The sequence below is a fragment of the Euprymna scolopes genome, chromosome 11 (genome assembly GCF_053919585.1).
Source record: "Euprymna scolopes isolate OS-2025 chromosome 11, ASM5391958v1, whole genome shotgun sequence".
In the NCBI taxonomy this organism is placed as follows: domain Eukaryota; kingdom Metazoa; phylum Mollusca; class Cephalopoda; order Sepiida; family Sepiolidae; genus Euprymna; species Euprymna scolopes.
The window spans coordinates 105,270,363-105,298,163 of NC_136492.1; the positions used below are offsets into that span (position 1 = coordinate 105,270,363).

A 27,801-nucleotide genomic window follows, 5' to 3' on the forward strand; every position below is an offset into this window, starting at 1 on the left:
TAATCTTTTTGTAAAACTTAGGAATCTACACGGAATGAGAGGAAGATGCACGCATGGATTAAATAAAGGGTTCCATTCAAAATTTTATGCATATTGAAGAAGGCCGAAGGTTCCATCGTCTGAAACGTGAGATTAATACGAAGGTGAGAACAGTAGTTCGAATAATCCAAATAATACAAATGAAAGCTTGTGTCAGCAAAAAAAAAGGATAAGGATCAAATAATTAAAACCAGTGGTTGTGTGCCCTACATTGAGTCAGAAGCAGATGAGTGGCCAAGCATTTATTATGGAAACCATCGGTTGACGATGACAGGCAGTAGATACAATGCTTTCGTGGTATAGACTGGCTCAGTAAGGAATACACTGACGTTGATAATGAAAGCTTTTTTTTTTTTTATACAAAATGCAAATGAATCAGGTATGGATTCTGATTAGTTTATTTGGTTATAGTCAAGATTAACTGTTCTTTTTGACTTCCGGTTTCTGCTGTCCGTTTGGCTGGTGAGTTAGACATTGTCAAGCTGACAAGAAAAACATTCTTAACATGGGAAAGAGGGTTTTTTATCTTATCCAAGAGGAAGATAATGCTTAATAGAAGATAAAATGTCTTGCTTGTTACCGTCGTCCCGTCTGTGGAACAGAAACCGGATGTCACAAACAGCAGACAATGTTGACTTTAACCATTTATTTTATTGTTGCTCATTCATATAAGTTCTTGGGTTCTTGAAAAAGCTTTACTATAAAAAAGGTTTTTCTCTCTAGATTTAGTAATACATACAACAATACACATTGCTGGCTACGCCAACAATAGCAAGATGACTTTTGCGTTGCTAATTTTTTGCATCAACGTGTTTGGTTTTGCATCAACATTCCTCGCCCGGCGTATCAATGTGACACATGGGTGGAGTAAACTGATGCATTTATGTCATTAAAATATATGACAATTCTTTAGTCGTTGCATTACAAAGTTCATTCAACAAGTAGCCAACACAGTGGAGAATGGGTTTACCACGCTTCAGTTTAATGAATGGGGTTGTTGTTATTTCATATCTGCGTTCGGCCAAGTAAGCTACATGAAGGCGTCTTTTATTCTTGCAAGCTAAATCTGAAGATTTTTTTGTTAGCAGTTGTTTTTTATATCCAGATAGTGTTTATACTAGCTAGCTAACCAATCAAATTCATTGTTATTTTTCTCTTACTGGCTAATATTTTAATTGACCAATGGGCAGACTCCTCTCAAACAAAGACCTGGTTGCTTTTGTTTGACATCATTTTCAGTTCAAATATTTTTTAATTAGTTAATAAAAGTATTTCTTTATTATAAGAGTACCGGTAAAAAAAAAAAAAAAAATTGAAAATTGTCCCAGATTTGAGGCTTAAAAATTATGGAAGCCTCTACATAAATGAAGTATTTGCAGAATTTTCAAAACTGTTTTTTTTTTTTAGATCAAACTTAAAAAAAAAATGTTAATCAAATTTTTGTCATTGTTCAGCGACAAATATTTCTGTCACTTTGTTAAACAAGTTAGTCATGTAAACAAATGTAACGTGTGAAACATTTTTCAAATATAAAAATTAAAAAGTTTCAAGAGAGCTTTGCTTCCATGTTTTTTTTTTAATTATTTAATTTTAGTTTTTATTATTATTATTATTATTATTATTATTATTATTATTATTATTATTATTATTATTATTATTAATACTACTAATACTATTATTATTTAGTCATGGACTAATTTATTGTTCTGTGTTTATAACAGATGTTTGTAAAATCAAAGTGCTTAGTAAATTTTGCATCCATAATTTTTTAAAATGAACTGAAAGTCACTTGGTGATGACCGAAGGTTTTCAAACAAATTAAAAGAAAACTGCAATTTTTTTTTTTAATTTGGAGGATGGGAACCTATTATTTGCATTGTTCGTAATAGGACAATTCATTTTTACTATCTATTTTTCCACTACATTTTAGCCTATCTATCCCCTGGTCTTTTTAAGTCCACAGTAACCACCAGCACATATGATCATCATTGGTTTAACATCTGTGTTATATGCAGACATGTGTTGGACTGCTTTTTGAAATTGAGTTCCAAACTAACCTATCTATAGACAGATGTTTTATTTATCCCTCTTTCTCTCAAATCCATCCTCATCCCATGATTTTTCTTGGACATTCCCTGCCAACTCACCCTGTTATCTCAACAGTTCTTTAAATGTGACCAAACCAACGAAGTCTCCTGCTCTGCATGTGGGTCACCTGACCTAAAGTTTTGTTTAATGTTACATCCATCTTATTCTCATTACACAAATAATCAATACTATCGAATATAAGAAAAATATCACTGTGAATGAAGAATACACCTTAAAAAGGCTAAAGAACAGATCGCCTGAAATGTAGTTGACAAATAAATACTAACAGTAAAGACAATAGTCCAAATAAGAACAATGCAAACAATTGATAATTCTGGTTCAAACATTTTCACATTTTTTTAATTGAGTTTCAATTTTTCTAAAACAACTTTTTAAGCAAAAACAATCAATTCTCTGGAATTTTTAAACTTGATTCCGATTTCCGACGTAATTTAGTCGTTAGACGACCAACGATAGAATCTCTACTAATTTTAAATTTTTTGGTTAACTTGCCAGTAAAGTCTAAATCGAGGGCTCTCTCAAAGTTTTTCTGGTTATCGATATCCTTATGGGACCAGTTCTGATTTCCCCCTTCCAAACTTTGAGAAAATCTTATCCCTAGAAATTGTTCATATGAATTTCGTGATCGCAAAAAATGCTCATCATCCGCAGTAACTTCTGTGTTTTTCTTGTAACGATTATTGGAAAACTCTTTAAAAGTTTTCCCAAGACTAATTTTAGCATCAGCAAAGCTGAACTCTCGTAGATTCTGCCGCACTGTGCCACCTTTCATTTTGGGAGCTGACTTAAATAATTTCTCTGCTCTTTTCTGATTTGATGACCTTTGTCGTTTGACCTCTGTCCGTGCTTTGCGAGGGTAATTGTGTCGAATATTCTTCCGCCAAGTGAAACCGATGTCCTCAGTTTGGTCATCTTCATCAGAAAGGTACTGACCAAAGTCTTCTCCTTCATAGTCTTTGTAGAGTGTACTTCCAGAATTTCTGTTATAGGCAAGCTTATCAGCATCTTCACTTTTAAAGTCAATGGTGAACTCATCTTCATCATAGTCTGGCTCTGGAATAAAGAGCTCATCGCTATCTTCTGAGACCGACTGTAAATTTGTCTTCTTCAAAAGATAATCTGATTCCATGGTTGCTACAACCGTTAACTGATTTGATGTATCTTTTTTGATGGAATTGTTACTGTCTGAGATAAACAAAGGATTTTCCGTAACTGTGTTGGTCAACTCGGATGGAAGCCGAAGAGACATGTCCTGCATATCATGGGATAGCTGAGCAACTGAAGGCTCATCTGCATCTGTGGAACTTGAAAAATGTCGAGTTGGGGTTATTGATGATGAGTCAGAATCAAGCGTTGTTGACGAAGAGTTGTATAGCGGGTTATGCGTCGTTTGATAACCATGTGGACGCATCTCAGGTGGATCAGTGGAAATAGTGTACATGTCCTGAGCCAAAGGACTGATAGGCTTTACGCTATTACCTATCGTCATGGAAATCCTGCTGTTGTCCATCTCAGTTGGAATGGGTGGTAGTTTGCGTTTGACTTTAGATTGCTCGGTGTCTCTATAACCAAAATTTGCATAGGCAGCGTTTAGTTCCGGATAATTGTCTTTGAAAGCTTTGGGCACATAAAGGCCAAATTTGTAAGACTTGTTTTTGGAACCAAACATTTTGGTATCTTTTGTGAGTAATATCTGTTGGTTGTGGTTGAGTTTTTTGCCAACGTTTGGGGTACAACGTTAAAAGCAGTTGTCAAAAATATTATTTCCTCATTGGAAAGACGTCTGAGAATGCAACAATGTAGTGTTCTTAATAAATATGTTGTTATTTTGTCCAATGTCAGGTTTGATCTGAAAATAGAAAGAAGAAAAATCTTAATAACAATGAATAAGAAAATTATTGATAACTAACTGGCTTTACCCACTTCACAATGTCATTCCTATTCACTACCTGAAATCATTCATTAACTATAAATAAATTAAAATTAATGCAAAACTTATCAAACCAGAAGAGTTAGTGACCCAAAACAAGAAGTCTATATTTCAGAAACCAAATTACTGCTGACTTTGAATCAGGTACTTTTCTAGTTTGCCGAAAAAGAAGACAAAATTAAACAACTACTACTACTACTACTACTACTACTACTACTACTGATAATAATAATAATAATAATGATAATAATAATAATGATGATGATAATAATAATAATAATAATAATAATGATAATAATAATAATGATAATAATAATAATAATGATAATAATAATAATGATAATAATAATAATGATAATAATAATAATAATGATAATAATAATAATAATAATAATGATAATAATAATAATAATGATAATAATAATAATAATAATAATAATTATAATAATAATAATAATAATGATAATAATAATAATAATAATAATAATAAAAATAATAATAATAATAATAATAAAAATAATAATAATAATAATAATAATAATGATAATAATAATAATAATAATAATAATAATGATAATAATAATAATAATAATAATAAAAATAATAATAATAATAATAATAATAAAAATAACAATAATAATAATAACAATAATAATAATAATAATAATAATAATGATAATAATAATAATAATAATAATAATAATAAAAATAATAATAATAATAATAATAATAATAATAACAATAATAATAATAATAATAATAATAATAATAATAATAATAATAATAAGACATCAACTTAACATGCAAGAAGAATGAAAAACTACAGAACTATCAAAAACTGAGGGGGGGGGGAGATTGCTAGATTGTGGAATAAGAAAGCTTCCATTGTGCTAATAATCATAGGTGTGCTTGACTCAATTCATGATGATCTCATGAAACAGCTGAACTCCTTGGGAATCAGATATAACATCACTGTACTCCAGAGGTCAGTTCTGATTGGCTCAGCAAACATCCTACGCCAGGTGCTTTCCATTTGATTGACTCTTTGACTATCCTGAATAGCTTTGGTGTAAAAGCCTGCTCTTGGGAGGGAAAAAACGATGTAAAACATCATAACACTGTGAAGTTAATGGAATAAATGATGATGATGATGATGATGATGATGATGATGATGATGATGATGATGATGAGGGAATATTTTTGTGTATATATCAAAAGTCAAATAAATTCTTTCCTTTTTTTATTATTATCAGTTATTATTAAGTTTAAGCCTTGCGTCTTTTCTTATAAAATGAAATGTGCATACTTGAATATTCTTTAACCTTTTTTAAGAATATTTTTATGGAAATCGATCCAGATAAGAGATGAAGCCACTTGATGTAAAAAAAAAGATTTAAAAAAATATTTCAACGTCAAAAACTAGCCAACGATAAAAGTTAAATGGCTAGATTTCAACCCATAAAACAGCAATTCTTTTCCCTTCGCCAGAAATATTGCTCATGGAATGTAAGGACTAAAAGATAAAATAAGGGAAGCTAGAATTACGAGGCTGGCAAAAGTAAGCCGAAGGTTCAATTTCTAATCTACTACGCGATATACCCTTATCCTCAAGTGGCTTCCGAGCCTTGACTCCCATGTAAAAAAAAAAAAAAAAAAAAGGAAAAAGGTATACAGAAAACATGGATAAATTCCTCTTCTCTTGTATATATGTATTTTTTTTACACTGACCTACAAAAGTATTGTTTTACTTTTTCACACAAGTGATTGGGTTTTGCAGAAGAAAAATGGAAAACAATAACAGCAATATCTGATGCATTTTCGGTCAGGAAACTGGTATCTTCAGACAGCCTCATCTGGTAGCACGAAAGTAAAATGAGTAAAACACATGCTTTATTTTCTAGCTCTCAGGCAAAACCACTTCCAAGTGGTGAGGAGAAGTGAAAAAGCAAATAGCAATTGAGACATTACAGGCAGGCAAATACATAGAAGACAAGACCATCATGCATTGTTATATTGAACTTTAAAGGACTGTTCTCTTTATTGCTGTAACTCAGTAGAGCCAGACATGAAAAGATCACTAAATATCAGGACTTTGGGAATGGTCTCAAGTAGAAATATACCAGCTGTGGCAGGCACAACTGGCCTTATGGTGGTTACCATAATGTAACTTTTGTTGGGTAGGTCACCATTTCGGCGGGTCCTCCTCTTGGGGAGTTGTCAAAATTAATAAGAAGATGGGAGTGTCGGAACGGTCTAGAAAGAGATCTGGGGATAATGATAACAAAGAAACGGGGCATTTCAAAAACAAAACAGTTTTTATATACGTTTAAGCATCCAAGGTTACAGTAAGCCTGTAAGTTGTATGGGGTCATAGAAAGTTCGGGATTTTTCATTTTGTGTAATGACTCGGGAACAACTCGTCTCTCCGTCTTGGTTTCAGCCGTCTTCCGCCTTGAATATCTTATATCTTCTTCTTCTTCTTCTTCTTCTTCTTCTTCTTTCCCTACAGAACTGTCCTCCGTCCTGATTGGCTAAAACCTCTAGTCGCATAGAAAGAAAAGAATGATGGAAAGAAGGAAGGAAAAGGGAAGGATAGAGAGAAAGAGAAATGGCGAGAGTATACTGTAATGGTATTATTATTATTATTATTATTATTAGTAGTAGTAGTAGTAGTCTTGACTTCACTACAGCCTAATTAATAAGAAAACTTAAGAAATCTTAAGAAATCACTTAAAGACCAGGTTGTTGCAAAATATAGATAACAGCCTAAAAAGAGACAAAGTCTATACTTAAAAAGAGTTCTCAAATATAAATTTTAAATCATAATGAAATCAAGATCTCTTTGCACTAGCTGAAACAAAATAAAGCGAATGTAATCTATATATCTATAAAAGTGAGAGTGTGTGTGTGAAGACACTTCTCAACCAATATATCCAACGAATTTTTGATCTACAGATGTGAAATTTTGTATATACGATATTCAGACGTGTGGGAAACTTTTTAATCTGTTTTATCCGGAACAAAAAGGCCTGCTAAGGGATCAAAATTGAAAAATTCGTACGTGGGAGTGATCAGATTTTTATCTGTTTGCTAACTGTTTCACAAATGCACATAAGTGAATAGTTCACATTACAGATTACTTATATTAATAATAAGTAGTTTGAAAACACCTTTTAAAGATCGTGTCACATTGTCCTAATGGTTTACTTGACTTACTAACTTTAAGTTTTGGTTTCGATCTCAGCTCAAGTATTTTTTTTTATTACAAGAAGTGAAATGTTTAGAAAAATTATAACACTCGCATGCGCATGTCTCAGTTTCTTTCCGTTTTTTTTCTTTTTACTTTAAATTTTTTAAAAGAATTTAACGTTATGTTCAATACCTACGGTATTTCTGCTTATAATAAATAAGAATTCTGCATTAATTAAAATATTATAGTTATGCATATTTTAAGACTGGGCAACGCCGGACGGCCTGCTAGTATATTAATATACGTAGATGATTAATTTTAAAAGTATATGAATAGTGTTGAAATAATACGATTATGATGTCGATATAATCGTAACTCTAACCCTAACACTTACTTATACATATGGTTTAATATCAAATGAAATGAAACCGTTTAATCTTGATAAGTTAACAGCAAATTAATGAAGACCACTAGAGCAACAAGTGAAATGAGCTGACACAAAAGAAGCAGGATATAAATCAGACAATTTTGAACAACATGTGTAATAATAGTACTTAGTACATTCTAACTAAATAAATATTCTCTTGTTTCAAACATTCTATTTTCTTTGTCAACTTAAAAAAAATAACTATTTACTCAGCATTGTCGTTTTTTTTATGTGTAAACTTTAGTTGAATTTACATGAGACGAGTTTTAACAAGAATGAATGTTGTTAGAGTTGATGAAACGAATTTATAAGTCATGAGACTGCGTATCTTTTCTGAAAATTTCAGGGTGGAATGATAAAAGTCTCGCCCTGAAGAAAGCAAGACTACAGCTTTATTTTAAAACTTTTATTGAAAAAAATCAATTCAGGTAACTTGATTTTGTAGTAGAGCTGACATCTATTCAATGTAACTACTTTTTGCCTCAATCACCGCCTCAATACTTGGAGCTCGGCGAATACTCGACGGATGGTGGCAATTAGGCTGACTTTGGTGTTGTGGAAGATCATGTTGGTGATGCTCAAACGAAGTTGTCCAGCAGGTTCAGGTCGGGGAAGGAGGGGGGCAGTGAGAGAAGGGGGCAAAATCATAGCACTGTTTCTGAAGTCAAGTCTGGGGCTCTTTGAACTTGTGGGCTGGCACCGAGTCCTGCTGTCACACAGAGGGTCTGCCAGCAGCTACCACACTCTTCAACATATTTAGGTGCAGTTTTTCAAGCCGGATTCTAAAATGTGAGGTGAAATGATGTGGTCCTTACTTGAAACCACACCAAAGACCATCACCCTGTTATTCATAGCAATACAGCGATGCATTTTGAGGGTGCTGGCAATGGTTCTGTTGTCATAAATTGAATCGGTAGAGAACATGAGTTGTACAGCGATGCATCTCCGATCTCGCTCACTGAACATTATGTCACTTTCAGACATGATAGAAGGCTTCTATCGCTCTTGGGATTTGTACACAACTGGTCAACTAATAGATGGTCTACAAACAAAAAATGAAAACCAGTTTTCATCAAACGGAAATGGAATTATGTCGTCTTTCCTAGGGCGACAATTTTATCATTCCACCCTCTACTATTGTAACATAGCCTGAATGTGTGTATGTAAATGCATGAGAAGTAGAAGTCACCGGGGGGGGGGGGTAAAGGACTATAAAAAAAGAAAGATAAAGATCTCGACAGAGACGAGATAATGTTCAAAATCTTTGGAGAACATTCTACATCACATTGGTGACGTCATGGTTGTAACAACGAAGCAATAAATATCGCTGTACAAACCTAAAAAGCGAGTCAGAGTTATTTCCTGTTCCTTTGTCTACTTTTTATAGCCATTTTTTTTCTTCATTGATAATTCATTGCCTGCATAGCAGCAGCCAAATAGTGCAATGGTTAGAAGCTCTGACTGTTGTTTGGACGGTCGGGTTTTGATCTTGGCTTGAGGTAGTTGCTTGTCTAGCCGCACTGATGAACAGTGAAACAGCAAAACAGTACTGCATATAGATGACTATATATATATATATATATATATATATATATAAGTGAATGTGTCTGTGTATCTGTGTACATTTTCCTCCGCAATAACTCTATCAATTTTCAGTCTACAGACTCGGAATTTGATATACAGGGTACTGAGATTAAGGAAAATCGATGGGATCGGTTTTCGACCAGAAATTTGGCTGTTAAGGGGTCAAAATTCTAACGATTTGACCTTTGAGAACTCTACCAAACTCCTCCCACAATTTGGGGTCTAAACACTTGAAATTTTAGATATAGGTTCCTTGGACATGGATCTAACTTAATAACTCGATTTGAACCCAAAACAATAAATGTTAAGGGGTCAAAGTTAAAAAAATTGACGTTTTTTTTTTTTTTCTTTTGCTCAGCGTACACCTCAAAACACCCGGGCAACGCCGGGCTGAAATGCTAATATATATATATATATATATATATATATATATATATATATATATATATATATATATATATATATGAGTAAGTTGAGATAAATAAGAGTATCACATTATTTATATCAGTTCCAAGAATTCAAACACAATTAAATTTGGTATATGACCATTTCTAATGCTTTTTATTTTGTATTATACTATACATGATTTCAAAAAGTCTCTTCATCAACACCGTTCATAATATCACAAATAGAAATCAAGCAAGAAAAAATCACAATTTAAGAGTATATACAACCAATTATGATAGATAGAAGTTCTTATTTCATAGTTTTATATTACTCTATAATAATAATAATAATAATAATAATAATAATAATAATAATAATAATAATAATAATAATAATAACCAAAAAACTCTGAATGAATATTCAGGCTGGAAACCCAGATACAAAAAAATTAAAGAACCCAAAACAATAAACAAGATGAAAGAGAACAGAAAATGATGGAAAAGTGAAAATAGAACCCACAGAGAGAGACTAAACAAGAAACATGAAGGACTAAAACAAAAATTAACAGCAAAAAAAAAAGAAGATTGAGGCAATATAGATACAAATCAGAACAGCATAAACTAAACAGTTCCTTAGAAAACAATGAAAGCTAATTTTATAAAAATGTAAACGGGGGAAAAACAAAATCAGAACAAACTCTACTGGAGCAAAATATGAGAAGAGTGACAAAACCACAACAGAAATGCCGAATGACTGAAAACATGAAAGAAGAGTTGCAGCGAACTGAAGAAGGGATAGTAAACAAAATCGGCAAGGAAACATTGAAGAATAGCAAACTGGAAGAAAAATAGCAAACTAGAATACACATGTACTGGTTCCAAAAATTCACAACCATACATTAAAGGCTAATTCAAAACCCAAAAAGATGTATCTATGAAGCAGACTTGTCAGAATAGATGATCAAGGGTAAAGCCACACCACTTTGAAAAGATACAGAAAAGAGAACTGCTTTAGCAACTACAGGCCCATAACCTGCTTACCAACCATGTGGAAAATCTTAACAGCATAAGTGAGAGAATATATTTACCACTCCCTTAATAATTGTGCAAAAAAGGAAAAGAGGAGTGCATGATGGACTATACATAAACCAAAAGATTCTGAAAGGTGTAAAAAGTAGAAAAAGAACATAGCCATGGCATGGATCGACTACAAAAAAAGTGTAGGCATAATCTCTCAAGTATGGACAATAGAATGCTTGAAGATGTACAAAATACCAGATAAGATTATCAATTTGATTGAAAAAGCGATGCAAACATGGAGACTTGAACTGATAGGTGAAGGGCAATACATAATTGAAATAAAAGTACAAAGGAGATTCTCTATCACCACTACTGTTCATCATAAACATGATGCCTCTTAATAATATACTAAGGAAATGGCAAGACGGATGCTTATTAATAATATTAATTTAAATTTGGAATTTTAGTTTTTAAAGTTAAAATAATTGTAAAAAATTAAAAACGTGGACATTTGATTAAATTAATTAAAGAAGTGACTTTTTGGAATCATTTCAAGCAAAAATAAAATATTCAAAAATCGTTAAGAAACGATTGTATGCGAACTTTTGATTGTGTCTGAATTCTTGGACCTCATATAAATAGTGTGCTAATTTCATTTATCACGTCATACTTTATTTTTTATGTTTCATCCCAATAAACAACTATTGAGCTCGGTTTCATCCTAACAACCAACTATTGAGCTGATGTTAATAACTGCAGCATTGTTGAATAATGATGGCAGGTAATGTTGAAACAAGTAAAAATGAGAATCCAAGTAAGAAAAACTTCCGGACAACACCAGACTGCCCAAGAGAGCGAATGAATAACAAAAAAGAACAAATGTTATTGAAGATAAATATTTGAAACAGTAGTAGATTTTAGAGTCGCAATAACATATTTACAAAAGCAAATAATTGAAACAAGTTAAAATATTTATGATAATAATAAAAAAACTTTGAATTTTAACTTGGCAAAACAATATTTACAGTTAACCATAGACAATTAGATTGATCCGACAAATTATTGCCAAAACAGATAAAACCTGCAAAGACAACTGTTCCCAAGAAGAATTATGTGCTGGAAGAAAAAATATTCTTCCAGAAACACAAAGATAATAATACTTGCTGGACTGCATGAACAGGATCGGCTGTATGGTCTAAATGGTGGAAGGACCACATTCCATGCATAAGAAACACTGGAACCAGATAAACAAACGCACTTCGAATGAGTTAAGTGAAACTCCACCAGAAGAAAAGACGTTGGACCTACTGTATGACGCATTTGACATGGAATCCCCTCAAACTAGTACCGAAATATGTCTAGGTGTGTCAGAAATTTCGTGAAAATAGTGAATAATTCCACCCCATCTTTCCAAGCTTATAACTCCTCGAAAAATGTAATTCAAGCCCTAATTTTTTTTTTCAATTAAAGGAGCAAGGACCAAGGTTTCATTAAAAAAAACCAAAAAAACAAAACAAAACAAAAAAAAAAAACCAACGTGTTTTTTTTTAAAAAGGTTTTAAACTTCGAACTTTACAGGTAAATTTCTAGAAAACAGTACTGTTTTTTTGTTTTAAATTTGAATATATTATTTATTGACCTTTTCTCTTCAATTTGTGATATATAAGACTTTGGTACATAAATTAATTATTTACTTTTTAATAGACATTTCAAAATGGGAGGCGTGAATTATTCGACCCTCTGTCTTTCCAAACTTATAACTCCTCGAAAAATGTAATTCAAGCCCTAATTTCTTTTTTAATTAAAGGAGCAAGGACCAAGGTTCCATTAAAAAAAAAAAGAAAAAACAAATAACGTGTTTAAAAAAAAAAGGTTTTAAACTTCAAACTTTACAGGTAAAATTCTAAAAAACACTACGTTTTTTTTGTTTTAAATTTGAATATATTATTTATTGACCTTTTCTCTTCAATTTGTGAGTAAATTAATTATTTACTTTTCGGTGAGTAAATTAATTATTTACTTTTAATAGACACTTAAAAACGTTTGTCTAAAATATTATATTCGGTTTATTGGAAAGAGCATAAAATTTCATATTGACCCTGAAAATATCGTAAAAATAGAATCAATAGAAAAATTTTGATAGATTTTTAAAGTTTAAAAATTGAAAAATATTGAGTTCGGAAAATTCATTACTGTTTAAAAAAAAATATTTCTATTACTTTTAAAACAACTTTAATAGTTTATTTTGGAAGTATAATCCATAAAGAAAATAAACAACCCACTTTTAACAGAGAAATTACGAGATTTTTATATTTTATTCGCAGTTTCGTGTTAGGGGTGTCAAAAATTCCTACAAAAATTCTGATACACCTAAAATGTGTCAATCCAAGAAAGAAAGACTATATTTCGGGGAAATAGATCTTTGGAGGAGGGTGTTCTGGCGTAGTTAACACCTCTATATCCAGGATAGTATGGATTCGTCTGCCATTTCTGCCTTCAAGCAGTTTAACTGCTCACAGTGAACACTAGGATTGCTTCACCTTAATATTGTGACCCCCTTAAATAAGACCACAACATAAACTTGGTTTGTTCCTTTTTTATTTCTCTATTTCATCGGAATCCTATTTCCATAATTCTCATAATAATAGTAATATATATATATTAATACTGTTTTTTGGAAAGAATTATATATATATATATATATATATATATATATATATATATATATATATATATATAAAGCTGAATATGTGTGTGTGTGTGTGTGTGTGTGTGTGTGTGTGTGTGTGTGTGTGTGTGTGTGTGTGTGTGGTTATGAATAGGCTCCTATATGGTTGACTATTTTAAAAAACTGATTACATATAATGTTAGAAGATGTATCGAGACACAGATGTATGTTTGATCTGGCAGAACGGTGGTTCATTAAAATTGTGGGGTCTGCGTTCACTCCTGGTCCACAAAGTATGGAAATAAAAAATTTAAAAATTAAAAAAAAAAAGCGTTTACAAGTGTTTTTGATATAGATGTACATAAGAATACTTTGATAAGTATGTTTTATCTTAAATAGGGATGGTATAATAAAATTGTGGGGTCTGCGTTCGCGCCTGGCCTCCATAGAATAGAAATAAGCACAAACTTTAATAAATACTTTTCATATCTATCTGCGTAAGTATACTTTGATAATTATGTTTCAGTTTGAAGAAATATGGTATGATAAAATTATGGGGTGTTCGTTCGCACCTGACCTCCATAAAATGTAAATATGTCACAAAGTTTAACAAGGTTTTTTTTATATAGATCCACAGAATATTGTGATAAGTGTTTAAGTGTGAACAGGTATGGTATAATAAATTATGGTGTTTATTTATTTTATTTTTACTTTCATCATATTTTGCTTTGGTTTTGATACCCCCAAATTCGAAGCTATCTCCTTACAACCCTTCTTTTTCGTAACCTATCATACTTTCATAAATCAGAGTCCATTTTCTGTAGGCTGTTTTTGAACTCAGTCAATGACAGGTACTTTTGTTAGTATATATATATATATATATATATATATATATATATATATATATATATATATATATATATATATATATATATATATATATATATATATTCAATATAAATTTCTATATATAAATATAATTATTTATATTAGTTTGAAGTTTACCATTACGTATATCAGGTAAACACTACATCCATTTGTTTTCATTAATTTATATATATATATATATATATATATATATATATATATATATATATATATATATATATATATATATATATATATATATACTAGCATTTCAGCCCGGCGTTGCCCGGGTGTTTGGAGGTGTATGCTGAACAAAAAAAAAAAACGGACAATTTTTTTAAAGTTTGACCCCAATTATGACCCCTTAAAATTTATTGTTTTGGGCTCAAGTCGATTTATTAAGTTAGATCTATGTACAAGGAACCTATATCTAAAATTTCAAATGCTTAGACTCAAATTCGTCGGAGGAGTTTGGTAGAGTTCTCAAAGGTCAAATCGTTGAACTTTGACCCCTTAACAGCAAAATTTCTGGCCGAAAACCGATCACATAGATTTTCCCAAATCTCAGTACCCTATATATCAAATTTCGAATCTGTAGACTGAAAATTTACAGAGTTATTGCGAAGGAAAATGTACACACACAGACACGTTCACTTTTATAGATATATAGATTACTCAGTTAACTAAATTAACTAGTCAATCAAATGATTAATAAAATTGTAATCAGTACAGCTCAAACGGAAAACTAACAGACTCTTTAATCCAGATGTGAATGGATTAGAGTTTAGTCCAAAAAATTCAGTTAAATTTGCAAAATATTAAATAATCATTAAGATCCACAATGAAGAAAATGCAAAGTCCAAAGTCAATTAAATTCAATGGAATTGTGCAGTCTGATGGATAATTAAAATATAGAAAAAAATTCAAAATCCAATTATATTTTATTTAATTCTATTGAAAATACCTTTTAGTTCAGAAATGTGTCTTTTATATATTTAAAATTTTATATATTTAAAATTTGATATATTTAAAATTTGATATATTTAAAATTTGATAATTTTAAAAATGATATATTTAAAATTTGATATATTTAAAATTTTATAAATTTAAAATTTGATATATTTAAAATTTGATATATTTAAAATTTTACATATTTAAAATTTAATAAATTTAAAATTTTATGCTAACAAGTGATACATTTTTACTCATGTTTATCTTCTGATGAAAAAAAAAAACATCGGTTAAGACATTTTCTCCATCAGAATTCCTTGTTTGGATTTTTTATGGATTAATAAATATTGTAATTTATCGTAATTTATTCAATTTTTATGTTCATCATCAATTTTTCTGGTTTAATATCTATCTATCTATCTATCTATCTATCTATCTATCTATCTATCTATATCTATCTATATATATATATATATATATATATATATATATATATATATATATATATATATATATATATATATATATATATATATATATATATATATGCATGCAAATAATTAAATAGCAGGGATAATTTCTGTTTTTGTTTCTTCCAATCCATCTTTTCTACTTGGCAGGCTAATGTTCGAACATTCTGCTCGAGTGTAAAAAGAAATTCGCCATAGCCGTGAACGGGTAATCTCCAAAAATACCGTTAGGCTTTAAAAACAATGTTTACAAAATGTCTACGCACGTTCGTAGACATTTTGTAAACATTTTTTTTTTTAATAAAGAATAATACTTCTATTATGTTTTAAACGACTGTAATAGTTTATTTTGGAAGTATATTTTATAAAGAAAATTGACAACCCACTTTAAAAACAGAAATTACGAGTTTTATATATTTTATTCGCAGTTTTTTGTTGACTCTTCTGGCGGCCACGTTGTAAGCCCTAACGGTATTTTTGGAGATTACCAAACGTTTTTTTTATTTAACTCTCTCTCTCTCTCTCTCTCTCTTTCTCTCTCTCGCACACACACACACACACGCACGCACACACACACGTGTGTGTGTGTGTGTGTGTGTGTGTGTGTGTGAACGTGATCAGCCTCTAAAATTCATCCCCATAGTGTTGCTCCCGTCTCTTTTTTTTTTTTTTTTTAGATTTTATCATTAAGGAAAATAAATTACTAAAAAAGAAATCCCTCGATCCCAATTTTTCTGAGTGAGGGCGAAACATGTTAATTGACTCGTTTTGATTTTGTTTTGTTTTTTCTATTTCTCTACTTTTATTTTTTAGTCGCTATTCATTTTCCTTTTCTCCTAGGTCTTTTTTTTTTTTTTAATATAAAATGAATTCCGAAAGAATACGTCTTCCCTTCATGATTGCCTTCATAAAGTTTTGTACCCCCAAGAAAATCATGAAATATATATATATATATATATATATATATATATATATATATATATATATATATATATATATATATATATATATATATATATATATATATCAATTTGGACGCGTTATATAATAGATACAACTAAAAATAGTATTTTAAAGGGGTGGCTTTAATGGTCACGCATTCCGGAGAAGAACAATCGCTTTTTTTACGTGTGTGATCTTTTATTGATGTCACTTTTCATATACTTTTAGTTACAGTCATTTTCCTTTTAATCGCGTACCTTGTGCACGGAGAGACTATCCTTTATAGAGAAAACAAGTGCGTTCTTCATTTCTCCCATGGCTGAACAGCTGGAATGACCATTCTTAAGATGCCTACATTCAATTTGTACATCTGGCAATTAAATTGCTGTTTGTGACAGACAAAAGTTTACAAGTTCAAAAAAAAAAGAAAAAAAAAGATGAATCCAAAGAAGCTCGGAGGTTAGATCGGCCGAAACGTTAAAATAACAACAAAATGAGAATGTTTGGGAATATTCAATGAGGATTTACAATTTGGATCATTTGAATTATTCAGACTGCTAATTACATCTTGGGTGTCATTCTCACAGTGCAACCTCTAACCATCTTCAGAGCATCTTGTTGAACTCAGGAAACTTTTACCCAGTCATATCTGTTGAGACAAGATCAAGTTATATCCATAGATTAAATAAAGGGTCCTATTCGAAATTCCAAATAGATTCCAGGGTGTTACAAAACATATTGGAAGTGCCAAAATTACATCAGTGAAAATGTTGTGAAAATAACAGCCAAGATGTGAACAGTAGTCCAAATAATACAGAAAAACTTTTATTTCAAACTTAAGCATAATAGACTCGATCGATGCCTCCGTTCAGTCTCAAAAGACAATGGATACCCCTTGTAAGGATAGCTGCACAAGTAATTGTGAGGCAAGGGTTGCGCAATCTCCAACAACACCTCTTCTGGGTCGGCACTGCTTGAGTCCAATGGCAAGGAGAAGTGCTAGATGATTGGAAACAATGCCGAGATAAGTGGAGAGCACATACAGCACCTGGAATTCCCAAATAGTCACCCATTTTAGTAATGACCGGGTTCAACGTTGCTTACCTTCAGTAATCTATCAGGTACCGGTGTGCAAACGTGATTAAGCTGTATCTTATCTGCTGTATCATGATGGACAAAAACATCATATTTCATACTTAAGTATAAGAGACTAATGAAAATATTATTTTAAACTCAAGTCGACAGACCATTAAAATGCGATCTTTTGACGAAACCCTATAGAATAAAATACCTTCACCATTCAAAAAACAAATAAAATACAGATTGAAGTAAAAACACGATGGATGGAATACATTCGTGGCATGAAATAGCATTTATTCTGCATTTGTACAGCGAGAAATGAGGCTTCTGTTAGATACAACTTAAAACTAATACTTATTTTCCTTGGACAGAAGAAGAGAAAGTTATCACCCTACGTAGAAAAGAGAGCCGCCATGACAGATGGGAAGTAGACAAATATGTCTCACATCACGCACATACACCCAGTGGCTTCTGCCTTACCATTTTGCTCTGTAAATTGTTAAATAAAAAGGTTGTCAAAGGTTATACTTTATCGTCTGCTCATTTTGGAATTGGTATTAAACTGATAACGTGTATCATTAGACGTAACAGGTTCCATCAAATTCAATGTGGATACTTGGATTTTAACTTTACTTAACACGACACATTCCTAGGCAAGACTCACAAAAGTAGATCAAAGGTGTGAGTGTGTGTGCACTGTGCATGACTGGCGGGATTAAAAAAAATTTTCAAAACTTTTTCATTTTTTTTGCAAAAGAAAAAATGCTACTTCAAACTTAAGCATGAGAGAGCAATGAAAATGCTATTTTAAACTTAAACATGATAGACAGAAGAAAATACTAATTTTTTATACTATTGAATAAGGCTAGGACAACAGCATATTCTTTTCATTGTTTTGATTCTCGAGTGTGTATCCGTTGATATCTTATATGTTTTATATAGAGTGATGTGGTTCTCGGTTGATTAACTGTGTCTTACTATGTCGGATATATACTCGAGAGTCAAAACAATGAAAAGAGTATGGTGTTGTCATAGCCCTACTAATGAATTACTTCTTATCACGGGCCAAAAGTCATCTAAGTTAATGAGTTTGCCAGGTGGATGATGGGAGAACATCTTTAGAAAATTGGAGATGATACGTAAAATAAGCAGAATTTGATGACAAGATGACAGTTCGACCATAAAGTGCAGGTGATACTAAGAATGCAATTGCAAATTACTAAAAACTTAATAAGAGCATGCAACCTCCATGGATTAAATAAAGGGTTTCATTCGAAATTCCTGCAGATTTGAAAATGACAATGATGTAGTCAACATGAAAGCAGCTCCATGGAATTGTGTTCCAGAGACAGGAAGTTCTTGGAAAGAAAGCTTTTGTCATCAAAGTTTTGTTTAGTTTTAGATACACGGAAGAAAAAAAAAGGAACATTATTTACAATGGTGGTAGAGATGAGTATTTAAGTAACTGACTAATGTACAAAGCATTTTATATATCGATATGAAAACATATCTGAAGCAAGTGTAGCAATAAAAATTGTATCCGGAATTAAAGCATGAACAATCATTTGACATAAAGATATCAGGGTGTATCATCATTATCATCATCATCATCATCATCATCATCATCATCATGGAGATGACAGTGACTGATTGGTTAACGAAATAAACTAACAACCTAAGTGTGCCAAGTTCGTTCCACAAAAACACCTTCACTTAGGCATGTTGACAACCTACACGTGGTCCCTCTCATAAGTACTCAATGTCTTCCGAGAAAGATTTCTAACAAGAAAGATTTCTAACTAGAAAGATTTCTAACTAGAAAGATTTCTAACAAGAAAGATTTCTAACTAGAAAGATTTCTAACTAGAAAGATTTCTAACAAGAAAGATTTCTAACAAGAAAGATTTCTAACAAGAAAGATTTCTAACTAGAAAGATTTCTAACTAGAAAGATTTCTAACAAGAAAGATATCAGGGAAACGAATATCAACAATAATCATCTGATTCATTTGAAATGAATAAATGATGCTCAAGGGTCACCATCATTATTGGTTTAATATCCATTTTAGATACTGGCATGAAACTAGGGCATTTTGATGGCCTTTTATCTGGCGAGCTGAGGCGTTCATACTGGGTAGTTCTAGGTGTTCCACCTCGGATACCTTGTGTCCTTTCTTTGAGGTGAACTAAGTTAATTTCTTATTGCCAGAGACGTCCTGACCAGGGAATGCTGACGGGGCTAGCTAGACTCTCCCCATCTTCTGACCTTGCGTAATATCTTTCTGCCATAGGAAGAAAGTAAATACTAGCGATTTGTGGCAGTTATGACTGCAGAATCATGACGTGTATTTTCGTAAAATACTTTTGCTAATACACTTTTTGTTAACTATACCCATGTTTTTTGTCTTGATTTCAAGACGACTACTACTACTACTACTACTACTACTACTACTACTACTACTACTACTACTACTACTACCCTCCTATTTAATAATAATTATAATAATAATAATAGTTCTAAAGTGTAAAGTTTAAAGATGTTATAGTTTGATTTAAGCAGAGGACCAAAAAATATTCTTATTATTGTTTTAACTCTCGAGTATATATCCGACACAGTTAGACGCAGTTAATCAATCGAGAACCACATCACTCTATCTAAAAACATATAAGATATTAACTGATATGTACTCGATCATCAAAATAATGAAAAGAATATTCTGTTGTCACAGCCCTAGTTATTACATTGATCTTTGGTCGTGTGCATATATATATACGACAAACTGTTTATAAACAGAGATTACAGATACCAAACTTTATCCTTTGAAGAGTGCAAAGTTATTACACTCTAAATTTAAGCAGAGTGCAAAGGTATTACACTCTCATCCTAGGCAGAATGCACATACCAAACCTTCAATTTAGACAAAGTGCACAAAAACTACTCCTTGAACATATGCAGAGTGTATTGATGTTTCATTTCGAACAGTAGCAAAGTGCACAAAACTATCCCTTGTACCTAGGCAGAGTGTATTAATAATTCAGCTTGAAGCTTCAGCAAAACGTACAAAACAACACCCTGTGTCTAGGCAGAATTGTAGAGGACTAAGATATATAAATCCTAATCCCGTTACAAAAGAAAATAATGAAACGAATGGAATGAAGGAAACAAAGACTCAATTGATGGATAAGATAAACGTGTCGTTTATTTACTGCTGAAAGAATGAATGTTTTAGATATAACACGTGTTCATGTCTGCGCGGGTGTAACCATCGTTTGTTGCGGGACTGGTGGTGAAGAAAGAAAAGGAAATGTGTGTTCATCTCACGTTCGGGTCACTATCGTTTGTTCGCGCGTGGGAAAAGAAGTGAGTGATGTAGTGGAAAATGGGAATGATAGTCCAGCGTGTAGACAAAGACAAAGGATAGAGGGTTGACATCAGTTAAACTGTGCACCATGTTAGCCGTTAGCTACACGGTGGTGTTCTCTGGCACAAGTAGTAGATAGAGAGAGAGAAAGAGTGAGAATGTCAATCCAGTTCATGGAGAGAGAAAGCGTATAAAGTGTACGTACTGTCTGTTGGCTTTTTGTCCCACATAAGTGGTTTGAGGCACACGCATGCGCGCACCTGCCGAAACGGCGGTGGCTGGTGCGCCAACCACTCACCTTGGAAGGCGAGATGGAAAAGGAAGATGCTGCTTATTGCTCTAGCTTTTATACTTGTTTCCGGTGGTCTTTTGCGCATGTGTGGATTTCCTTTGAAAGGGGAAGTGACGTTGTCTATGCGTGCGTGTATGTGAGTACATGTGTGTATGTTAGCATTAGTGTGTGTGTATATACACGTGAATGTGAGTGTATGTACGCGAACGTGAATATATGTACGTGTGTGGACGTGGGCGCGTATGTTTGTGTGCGCGTATGTATATGACAAGTAATATAGCTTGAGATGTGAACGCATGTTTTTGTGTGAGACTAGAAAAGGCTCGCACAGAATACACTAAGAACTACGCCCTTAATCTAGGCGGAATGTATCGATATTTCAGCTTGAATCCCAGCAAAGTGCACAAAATTAAGATTTATCCACCAATAATACGAATATTTCTATAATTTTCTATCCATCATTGTACGGGGCGGAAGTAGGGGAGGTAATTAGGAATAAAAAGCCAGTTCATTTTCTTTTATACAATACCCACCTGTTTTTATTGCTTGCGTAACATTTGCTTGTTTTCTTGAATATTATGTTTACTTGGCGAAAATATTGTTGAATACTAAGTTTATTCTCTATGCAGAAGATTTCAGGTTCACTGAACATTTTTTCAAACACAATTTCTGGCTTGTATTTTTGTTTTTCTCTTTTATTTTAGATATGTATCACACCTGGATGTTAGGGACCGGTTTCGTTTTTATGATCTCATCATGCATAAGAGTGTAAAATCATTTGTGTATGTTCATGCTTCTGACATATTTATTTTACTTACTTCTTTAAAAGGTCAGACACAAGGAAAATTTGATCTATTAATATTGTATTCATAGTGTAAAAGTTACGCGCATAAGTTATTTTTAAAACAGATAGTAAAAAAAAAGAAAGAAAGAAAAAGAAAGAAACGATTTCTCTCCCTCGACGAGACACACAAATATTTCTGAAGAAGATGAAAAGACTGAGAAGGGAAAACACGAACAAGACCACCATTAGAGCACTGTGAAAATATTGGAACCCTGGAGAGGCTAATTGCCACTCAAATTTTAATTGTTGCTAGTGAGAAAATAATGGTAGACGATTATTAGCGATAATGCAAAATTTTTTACAAGGGTTATTGAAAATGCTGGAAACCTGAGGAGATTTGTTGTCAGTCAGATTCCAGGAAATACTAAGTGTTGTTACCAGTGAGTAATTACCGATGACAACTTGTGAGAACTCCTAGTAAGTAATTGATAAGGAAAATTGCGAAAACGCTAGAAAGAGGACTAAAAGACATTGGAATTAATGGGAGTATTGTCTCTATACAAAGTACAATGTTGAAGAAAACAGCCCATACAGGCAAATCACACTGATCAACCACAAATTAGTTTATACATTAAAGGCACATTGTATGTGTGTGTGTGTGCGCGTGTGTGTGAGAGAGAGAGAGAGAGCGAGAGAGAGAGAGAGAGAGAGAGAGAGAGAGAGAGAGAGAGAGAGAGAGAGAGAGAGAGAGAGGGAGATATGGACTACAAAGCGGCTGCGCCGATATTTTTTTTAATTTCACACAAATGTTCGTCATGTGTTTGGGAGTGTTCTTGGATAGGTTTTGAATCGGAATACTTCCAATAAATATAAAAAAATCAATAATCGAAAAAAATGATTAAAGAAAAAACAGTCTGATTTTGACCAAAACTTCACAAGTGCACTTGAGAAACTTTATTCCTTCACAAGCAGAAAAGCCCGGAGTATAAAATCAACAGTAGGTTCTTTGATAAGACAGAGGTGCGTTTGAAATGAATGTTTCTGCTTAGAGCACAACTGGACCATGATACTTGACTTTTACATTTGAAGCTTTAATTCAAGCTATTATTTAAAAAATAATTCTATAAAATCAGCAGTACGTGCTCTATAGTGCAATATAGACTATAATGTATAGTGAACTAAGTCATTGCGGGGAGGCATATGAACCTTCCTTCCGGTACACCATGGTGATTCTCTGAATAGAGCAAGCAATCAATCGATTTGATTGAAATATGATTGATTTCACTGATTTCGATGACAATAAAAGTATTGGAAGTGTGTAACATAAGTTGATCATCATTCAACCCCGCGCAACGTCTCCTACTAGTATTACAATAAAACCAAACATCTTAACATCTACTGTGTTCCAAATCCAAATCCAATAAAAATATGGCCAATAGTTTTTCTTTATATAGATGCATAGACACACACAAATTTTCACCTTAATATGTATATAATATGTGTGCGTAAAAATTTATATGAAAAATATATAAATGTTTATATATTTTCTCTTTTTCTTATTTCTTGGTGTATAGGAATGCAGAATGTCTTTAAAAATACTTTTTTTCTAAAAGAATCAATTTTCGGCCATTCATTCGGTATTCTTCAGTGTATTGAGAGGTATGTGTGTATACGTTGGGTGGTGGAAGCAGGTGAAAACAAAGTACAGCCAATGAGATGAAGAAATGATTGCAAGTGATTTATGTGTGTGCATCCCAGCATCTTCACACTTAAAGAAGTCAGTAACGTGAGTGGTGGCGTAGACTTTCCTAAAACATAAGTAAGCTATAAAATGTTAAAGTATATATATATATATATATATATATATATATATATATATATATATATATATATAAGGACTTTGTCTGTGTGTCTGTGTGTCTGTGAGTTCGTTTCCTATGGACGCGAAAACAGCTGGGTCGATTTTTATAAAATTTCACACAAAGGTACTTTATATGATTGGCAGTGTTTTTATCTAGGTTTTGTGTCAGAATGTCTTCGATAAGTATCTATAATCTATAATCGATAATTGAAATAATCCGATGAAAGAAGGAACAGGCTATTTTGAGCAAAGTTAACATTTTACACAGCCTAACATTAAAAGTACATTTGAGATGTGTTATTACCGTACAAGCTGAAATACCCGACATATAAAATCATCAGTACGTTTTTTGCTATGACAAATGAATGTTTTTGTTTAAAGCACAATTTCACAATGATACTTGGCTTTTTCATTTTAAACTTAAATTCAAGCCATTATCGCCGCACAAGCAGTAAGGCTATGCATATAAAATCAACAGTTGCTTCTTTGATATGACAAGGGCGCGTTCAAAATGAATATTTCTATTTAGAGCAAACTGAAACATGATACTTGACTTTTAAACTTTACTGCAATAAAAGTAATTTTATAAAATCAATAGTAGGTTCTCCACAGTGCAATGTAGACTACACTGTATTGTGAACTTATGACACTATGACAGGAACGTGAAACTTCCTTCATGTGTACGGCTATGGATCCCCAATTAGAGCAAGCCATCAATCAATTAGATTGAAAAATAGGCTATTTCATCGATTTTGATGACAATAAAAATATGAGAGTATGAAACATTCGTTGATCATCATTCAGTCTAGGGAAACGTCGGGTCACCCTGCTAGTATATATATATATATATATATATATATATATATATATATATATATATATATATATATATCAGAAAAAAAGAATTCTTTTAAACTCTAGACGTCTTTCGTCACCCTCATCAAGGGCAAACGATGGCATTTTCGAACTTTTTTAAAAAAGAAAATATAGGGTTAAAATTAAAATTAATAATTAACATGAGAAGGATCAATTTATAATTATAATAAAATATATGTACAAAAAGGTGGGGGGGAAATGATAAAATAAAATAAATTAACGGGTGTGCCTGTATATATATATATATATATATATATATATATATATATATATATATATATATATATATATATAATGAGTATGAATAAAAAAACTATCACGAATGGGAAATGATAATCCGCGTATAAATATACGGAGAGAGAAAAAAAAATTGAGGAAAAAGGGGGTGTGGAAACATCTAAAATTCTAAAATATCTCTACAATTCGCCAAAAAGGTCCAGGGTGTTCACAAACCGTTTCTGTCTACAGAGAGAGAGAGGGCTTAAGGCGTGAAATAGAGACCGATTCGAGAGTTTTCAAATGACTACTCGATCGGCCTCGAAATAAGATTTAAAAAAAGTCGTCCTTATAAGCCTGCCCACATTTTGGGTTATCCAATAGATGATTTCCAATCGCGGAATCAAAATTATTGTAGGTGGGGTTGAGGATAATTTTGTTTTTATTTTTATTTCGAAAACCTGAAGGAACATGTTGTCCAATTCTAGTTTCAAAATGAACACTGGCTCGCCCGACATAGACAGGGTCACACTGACATTTGAATTTGTATATAATAAGTTTAGTGTAAGGCAAACCGTCCTTTTTGAAAGAAGAAAATGCAGGTTTCGTATTAAAAACAACTCTAGGTACAACAGACGGAAAACAGTTGCTGATGGTCTGTTTAAGTTGATGTATGAGCGGAACACATTTTTCACCAACCCATGGCAACTTACGATAAACAGGACACTTTGAAGGGCCAAAGGTTACATCTTTATTAAATTGCTTGATTTTGAATTTGATACATTTATCAATCAAGAATTCTGGGTAGCCATTATCGACTAGAATTTCCTTAATTTTAGCAATTTCAGTATCTAGCCGACAGGGGGAGAAAATTACCAAGGCCCTATGTACCAACGTATAAATTAACGTCAACTTAGTGGTTTTAGGAGTAAAAGAACACCATTTAGTATATAGACCGGTAAAGGTAGGTTTTCTATATATAGAAGTGAGAAAACTTCCTCTGGACCTTTCAATCAACACGTCGAGAAACGGAAGCGAGTTGTCTCCAAAGTAAAAGATAAAGCGTGATGTAAGGCGTTAAGACATTTAAAGAAATCTAAAGCCATGTTATGAGAAGGAAAAGCCGTAAACGTATCATCCACATAACGAAAATATAAAGCAGGGGTGCTATGTGGTGAATCGAAAAGTTTTAATTCGTAAAACCCAACGAAAATGTCGGCAAGGATGGGACCTAAGAGGCTGCCCATGGAGACCCCATCAATTTGTTGGTACATCACGTTATCGAAACTAAACTCGACGGATTTAGTGCAGAGAGAAAGGAGTTTGATAAAATACTTTTCTGGTAAAGAAAGAGAAATAAATTCACTACGATAGAGCGCATCGCAGCAAATAGTAATAGTCTCATCGATAGACACGTTAGTAAATAAACGAGAGATATCATATGAGCAAAAGAAAGCATTGTTTTGATTGGAAGTATTATCTCTAATGATTTTGGAGAAAGTAAACGAATCTGAAACACAGAAATTAGAATAGAGTGCACGGACAGGTGGAAGTAGCTCAGTGAGCCATTGGGCAAGGGCATGTTGAGCAGAGCCAACCATGGATAAAATCGGTCTACAGGGAATATTATCTTTGTGGATTTTAGGGAGACCATAAAGATGAGATCTCAAAGATACAGCGGGTCGAATTTTCTAATTCTAAGACTCTAAGATCTAATTATAATAGTATTTCCAAAAACATGTAGCTTCCCAATTAAAGAATTTAAAATTTAGCCCCCATCAACTTATCAGAAAAGGAGTAAAAATTCCCCATGGCAAGGTAATCTCCAGACCCGTACGTATAAACAAGAAAGAACTATACTCATTGATGCGTCATCCCTGTTGGTACTAGGGTAATTCAATTCTATAACCATAGTTACGCAACCCCACTCTTTTAATCTTATTAATGTTACATTAGCAATGTAGGGGTTAAAAATTATCTATGATAAATTTAGGTAAGTTACCTACACTAATTATTGTTATAATTAATGGTGTTAAATAATGGTATACATTCTTTATATCTAAATATATTTTTTGTATATATGAGGGTATATCTGGGTATATATGGAACACGTGTTATGTGTGGGTATATATGGGCTTTAGAATAAGTGAGCATATGTGTGTATAAACTGTATGGTTGCGTGTATGTAAAAATATATATTGTATGCGTGCATGCATGTGTACGTGTGTATGTATATATATATATATATATATATATATATATGTATATATATATATGTGTGTGTGTGTGTGTGTGTGTGTGTGTGTGTGTGTGTGTGTGTGTGTGTGTGTGTGTGTTGATGTATTTATAGGTAATTTTGTGTATATTTGAATGCAGTTGTAGAAAATTTCCCCAGTTAAATATTATTAAATAGCATAATGTTATGGATATTAATGATTTTAAACGTTTTTCAGTAAGGTATTATCATTACTTTATTACCTTTGTTTCAGCTTATTTAACATTGAACTATTACCGTAAGGATCATAAAACAAAGATAAAACGTTCCATCAATAATCTTAGGATTGGTTTCACAATTAGCTCATAAACATTAGTATATTCTAAACCTTATGTCAATCCTCCTTTCTAAGAGAAATATAGATACGTATAAAATTAATAATAATTAGTACCTTATGGGCAGTATATATAACTTGAGTTGACGGAACAAATACGATTTAAATTGACAATGAGATTTAAGATGAAACTAGGAAA

The 27,801-nt window shown here is 32.2% G+C and overlaps 1 protein-coding gene across 5 annotated transcripts in view; it reads right to left on the reverse strand.

Moving 5' to 3' along the window:
• Window positions 1-266: 266 nt before the first annotated feature.
• The window catches only part of LOC145288034 (uncharacterized), a 164,468-nt gene continuing 136,933 nt past the window's right edge, over window positions 267-27,801 (reverse strand). For all 5 annotated transcript variants that reach the window (XM_080136050.1, XM_080136047.1, XM_080136048.1 and 2 more), the window contains one exon: window positions 267-3,997. In XM_080136050.1, coding sequence (XP_079992176.1) covers window positions 2,534-3,817 — 1,284 coding nt within the window. In that variant the 5' untranslated portion in view covers window positions 3,818-3,997 and the 3' untranslated portion in view covers window positions 267-2,533. The remainder of the gene's footprint in view (window positions 3,998-27,801) is intronic.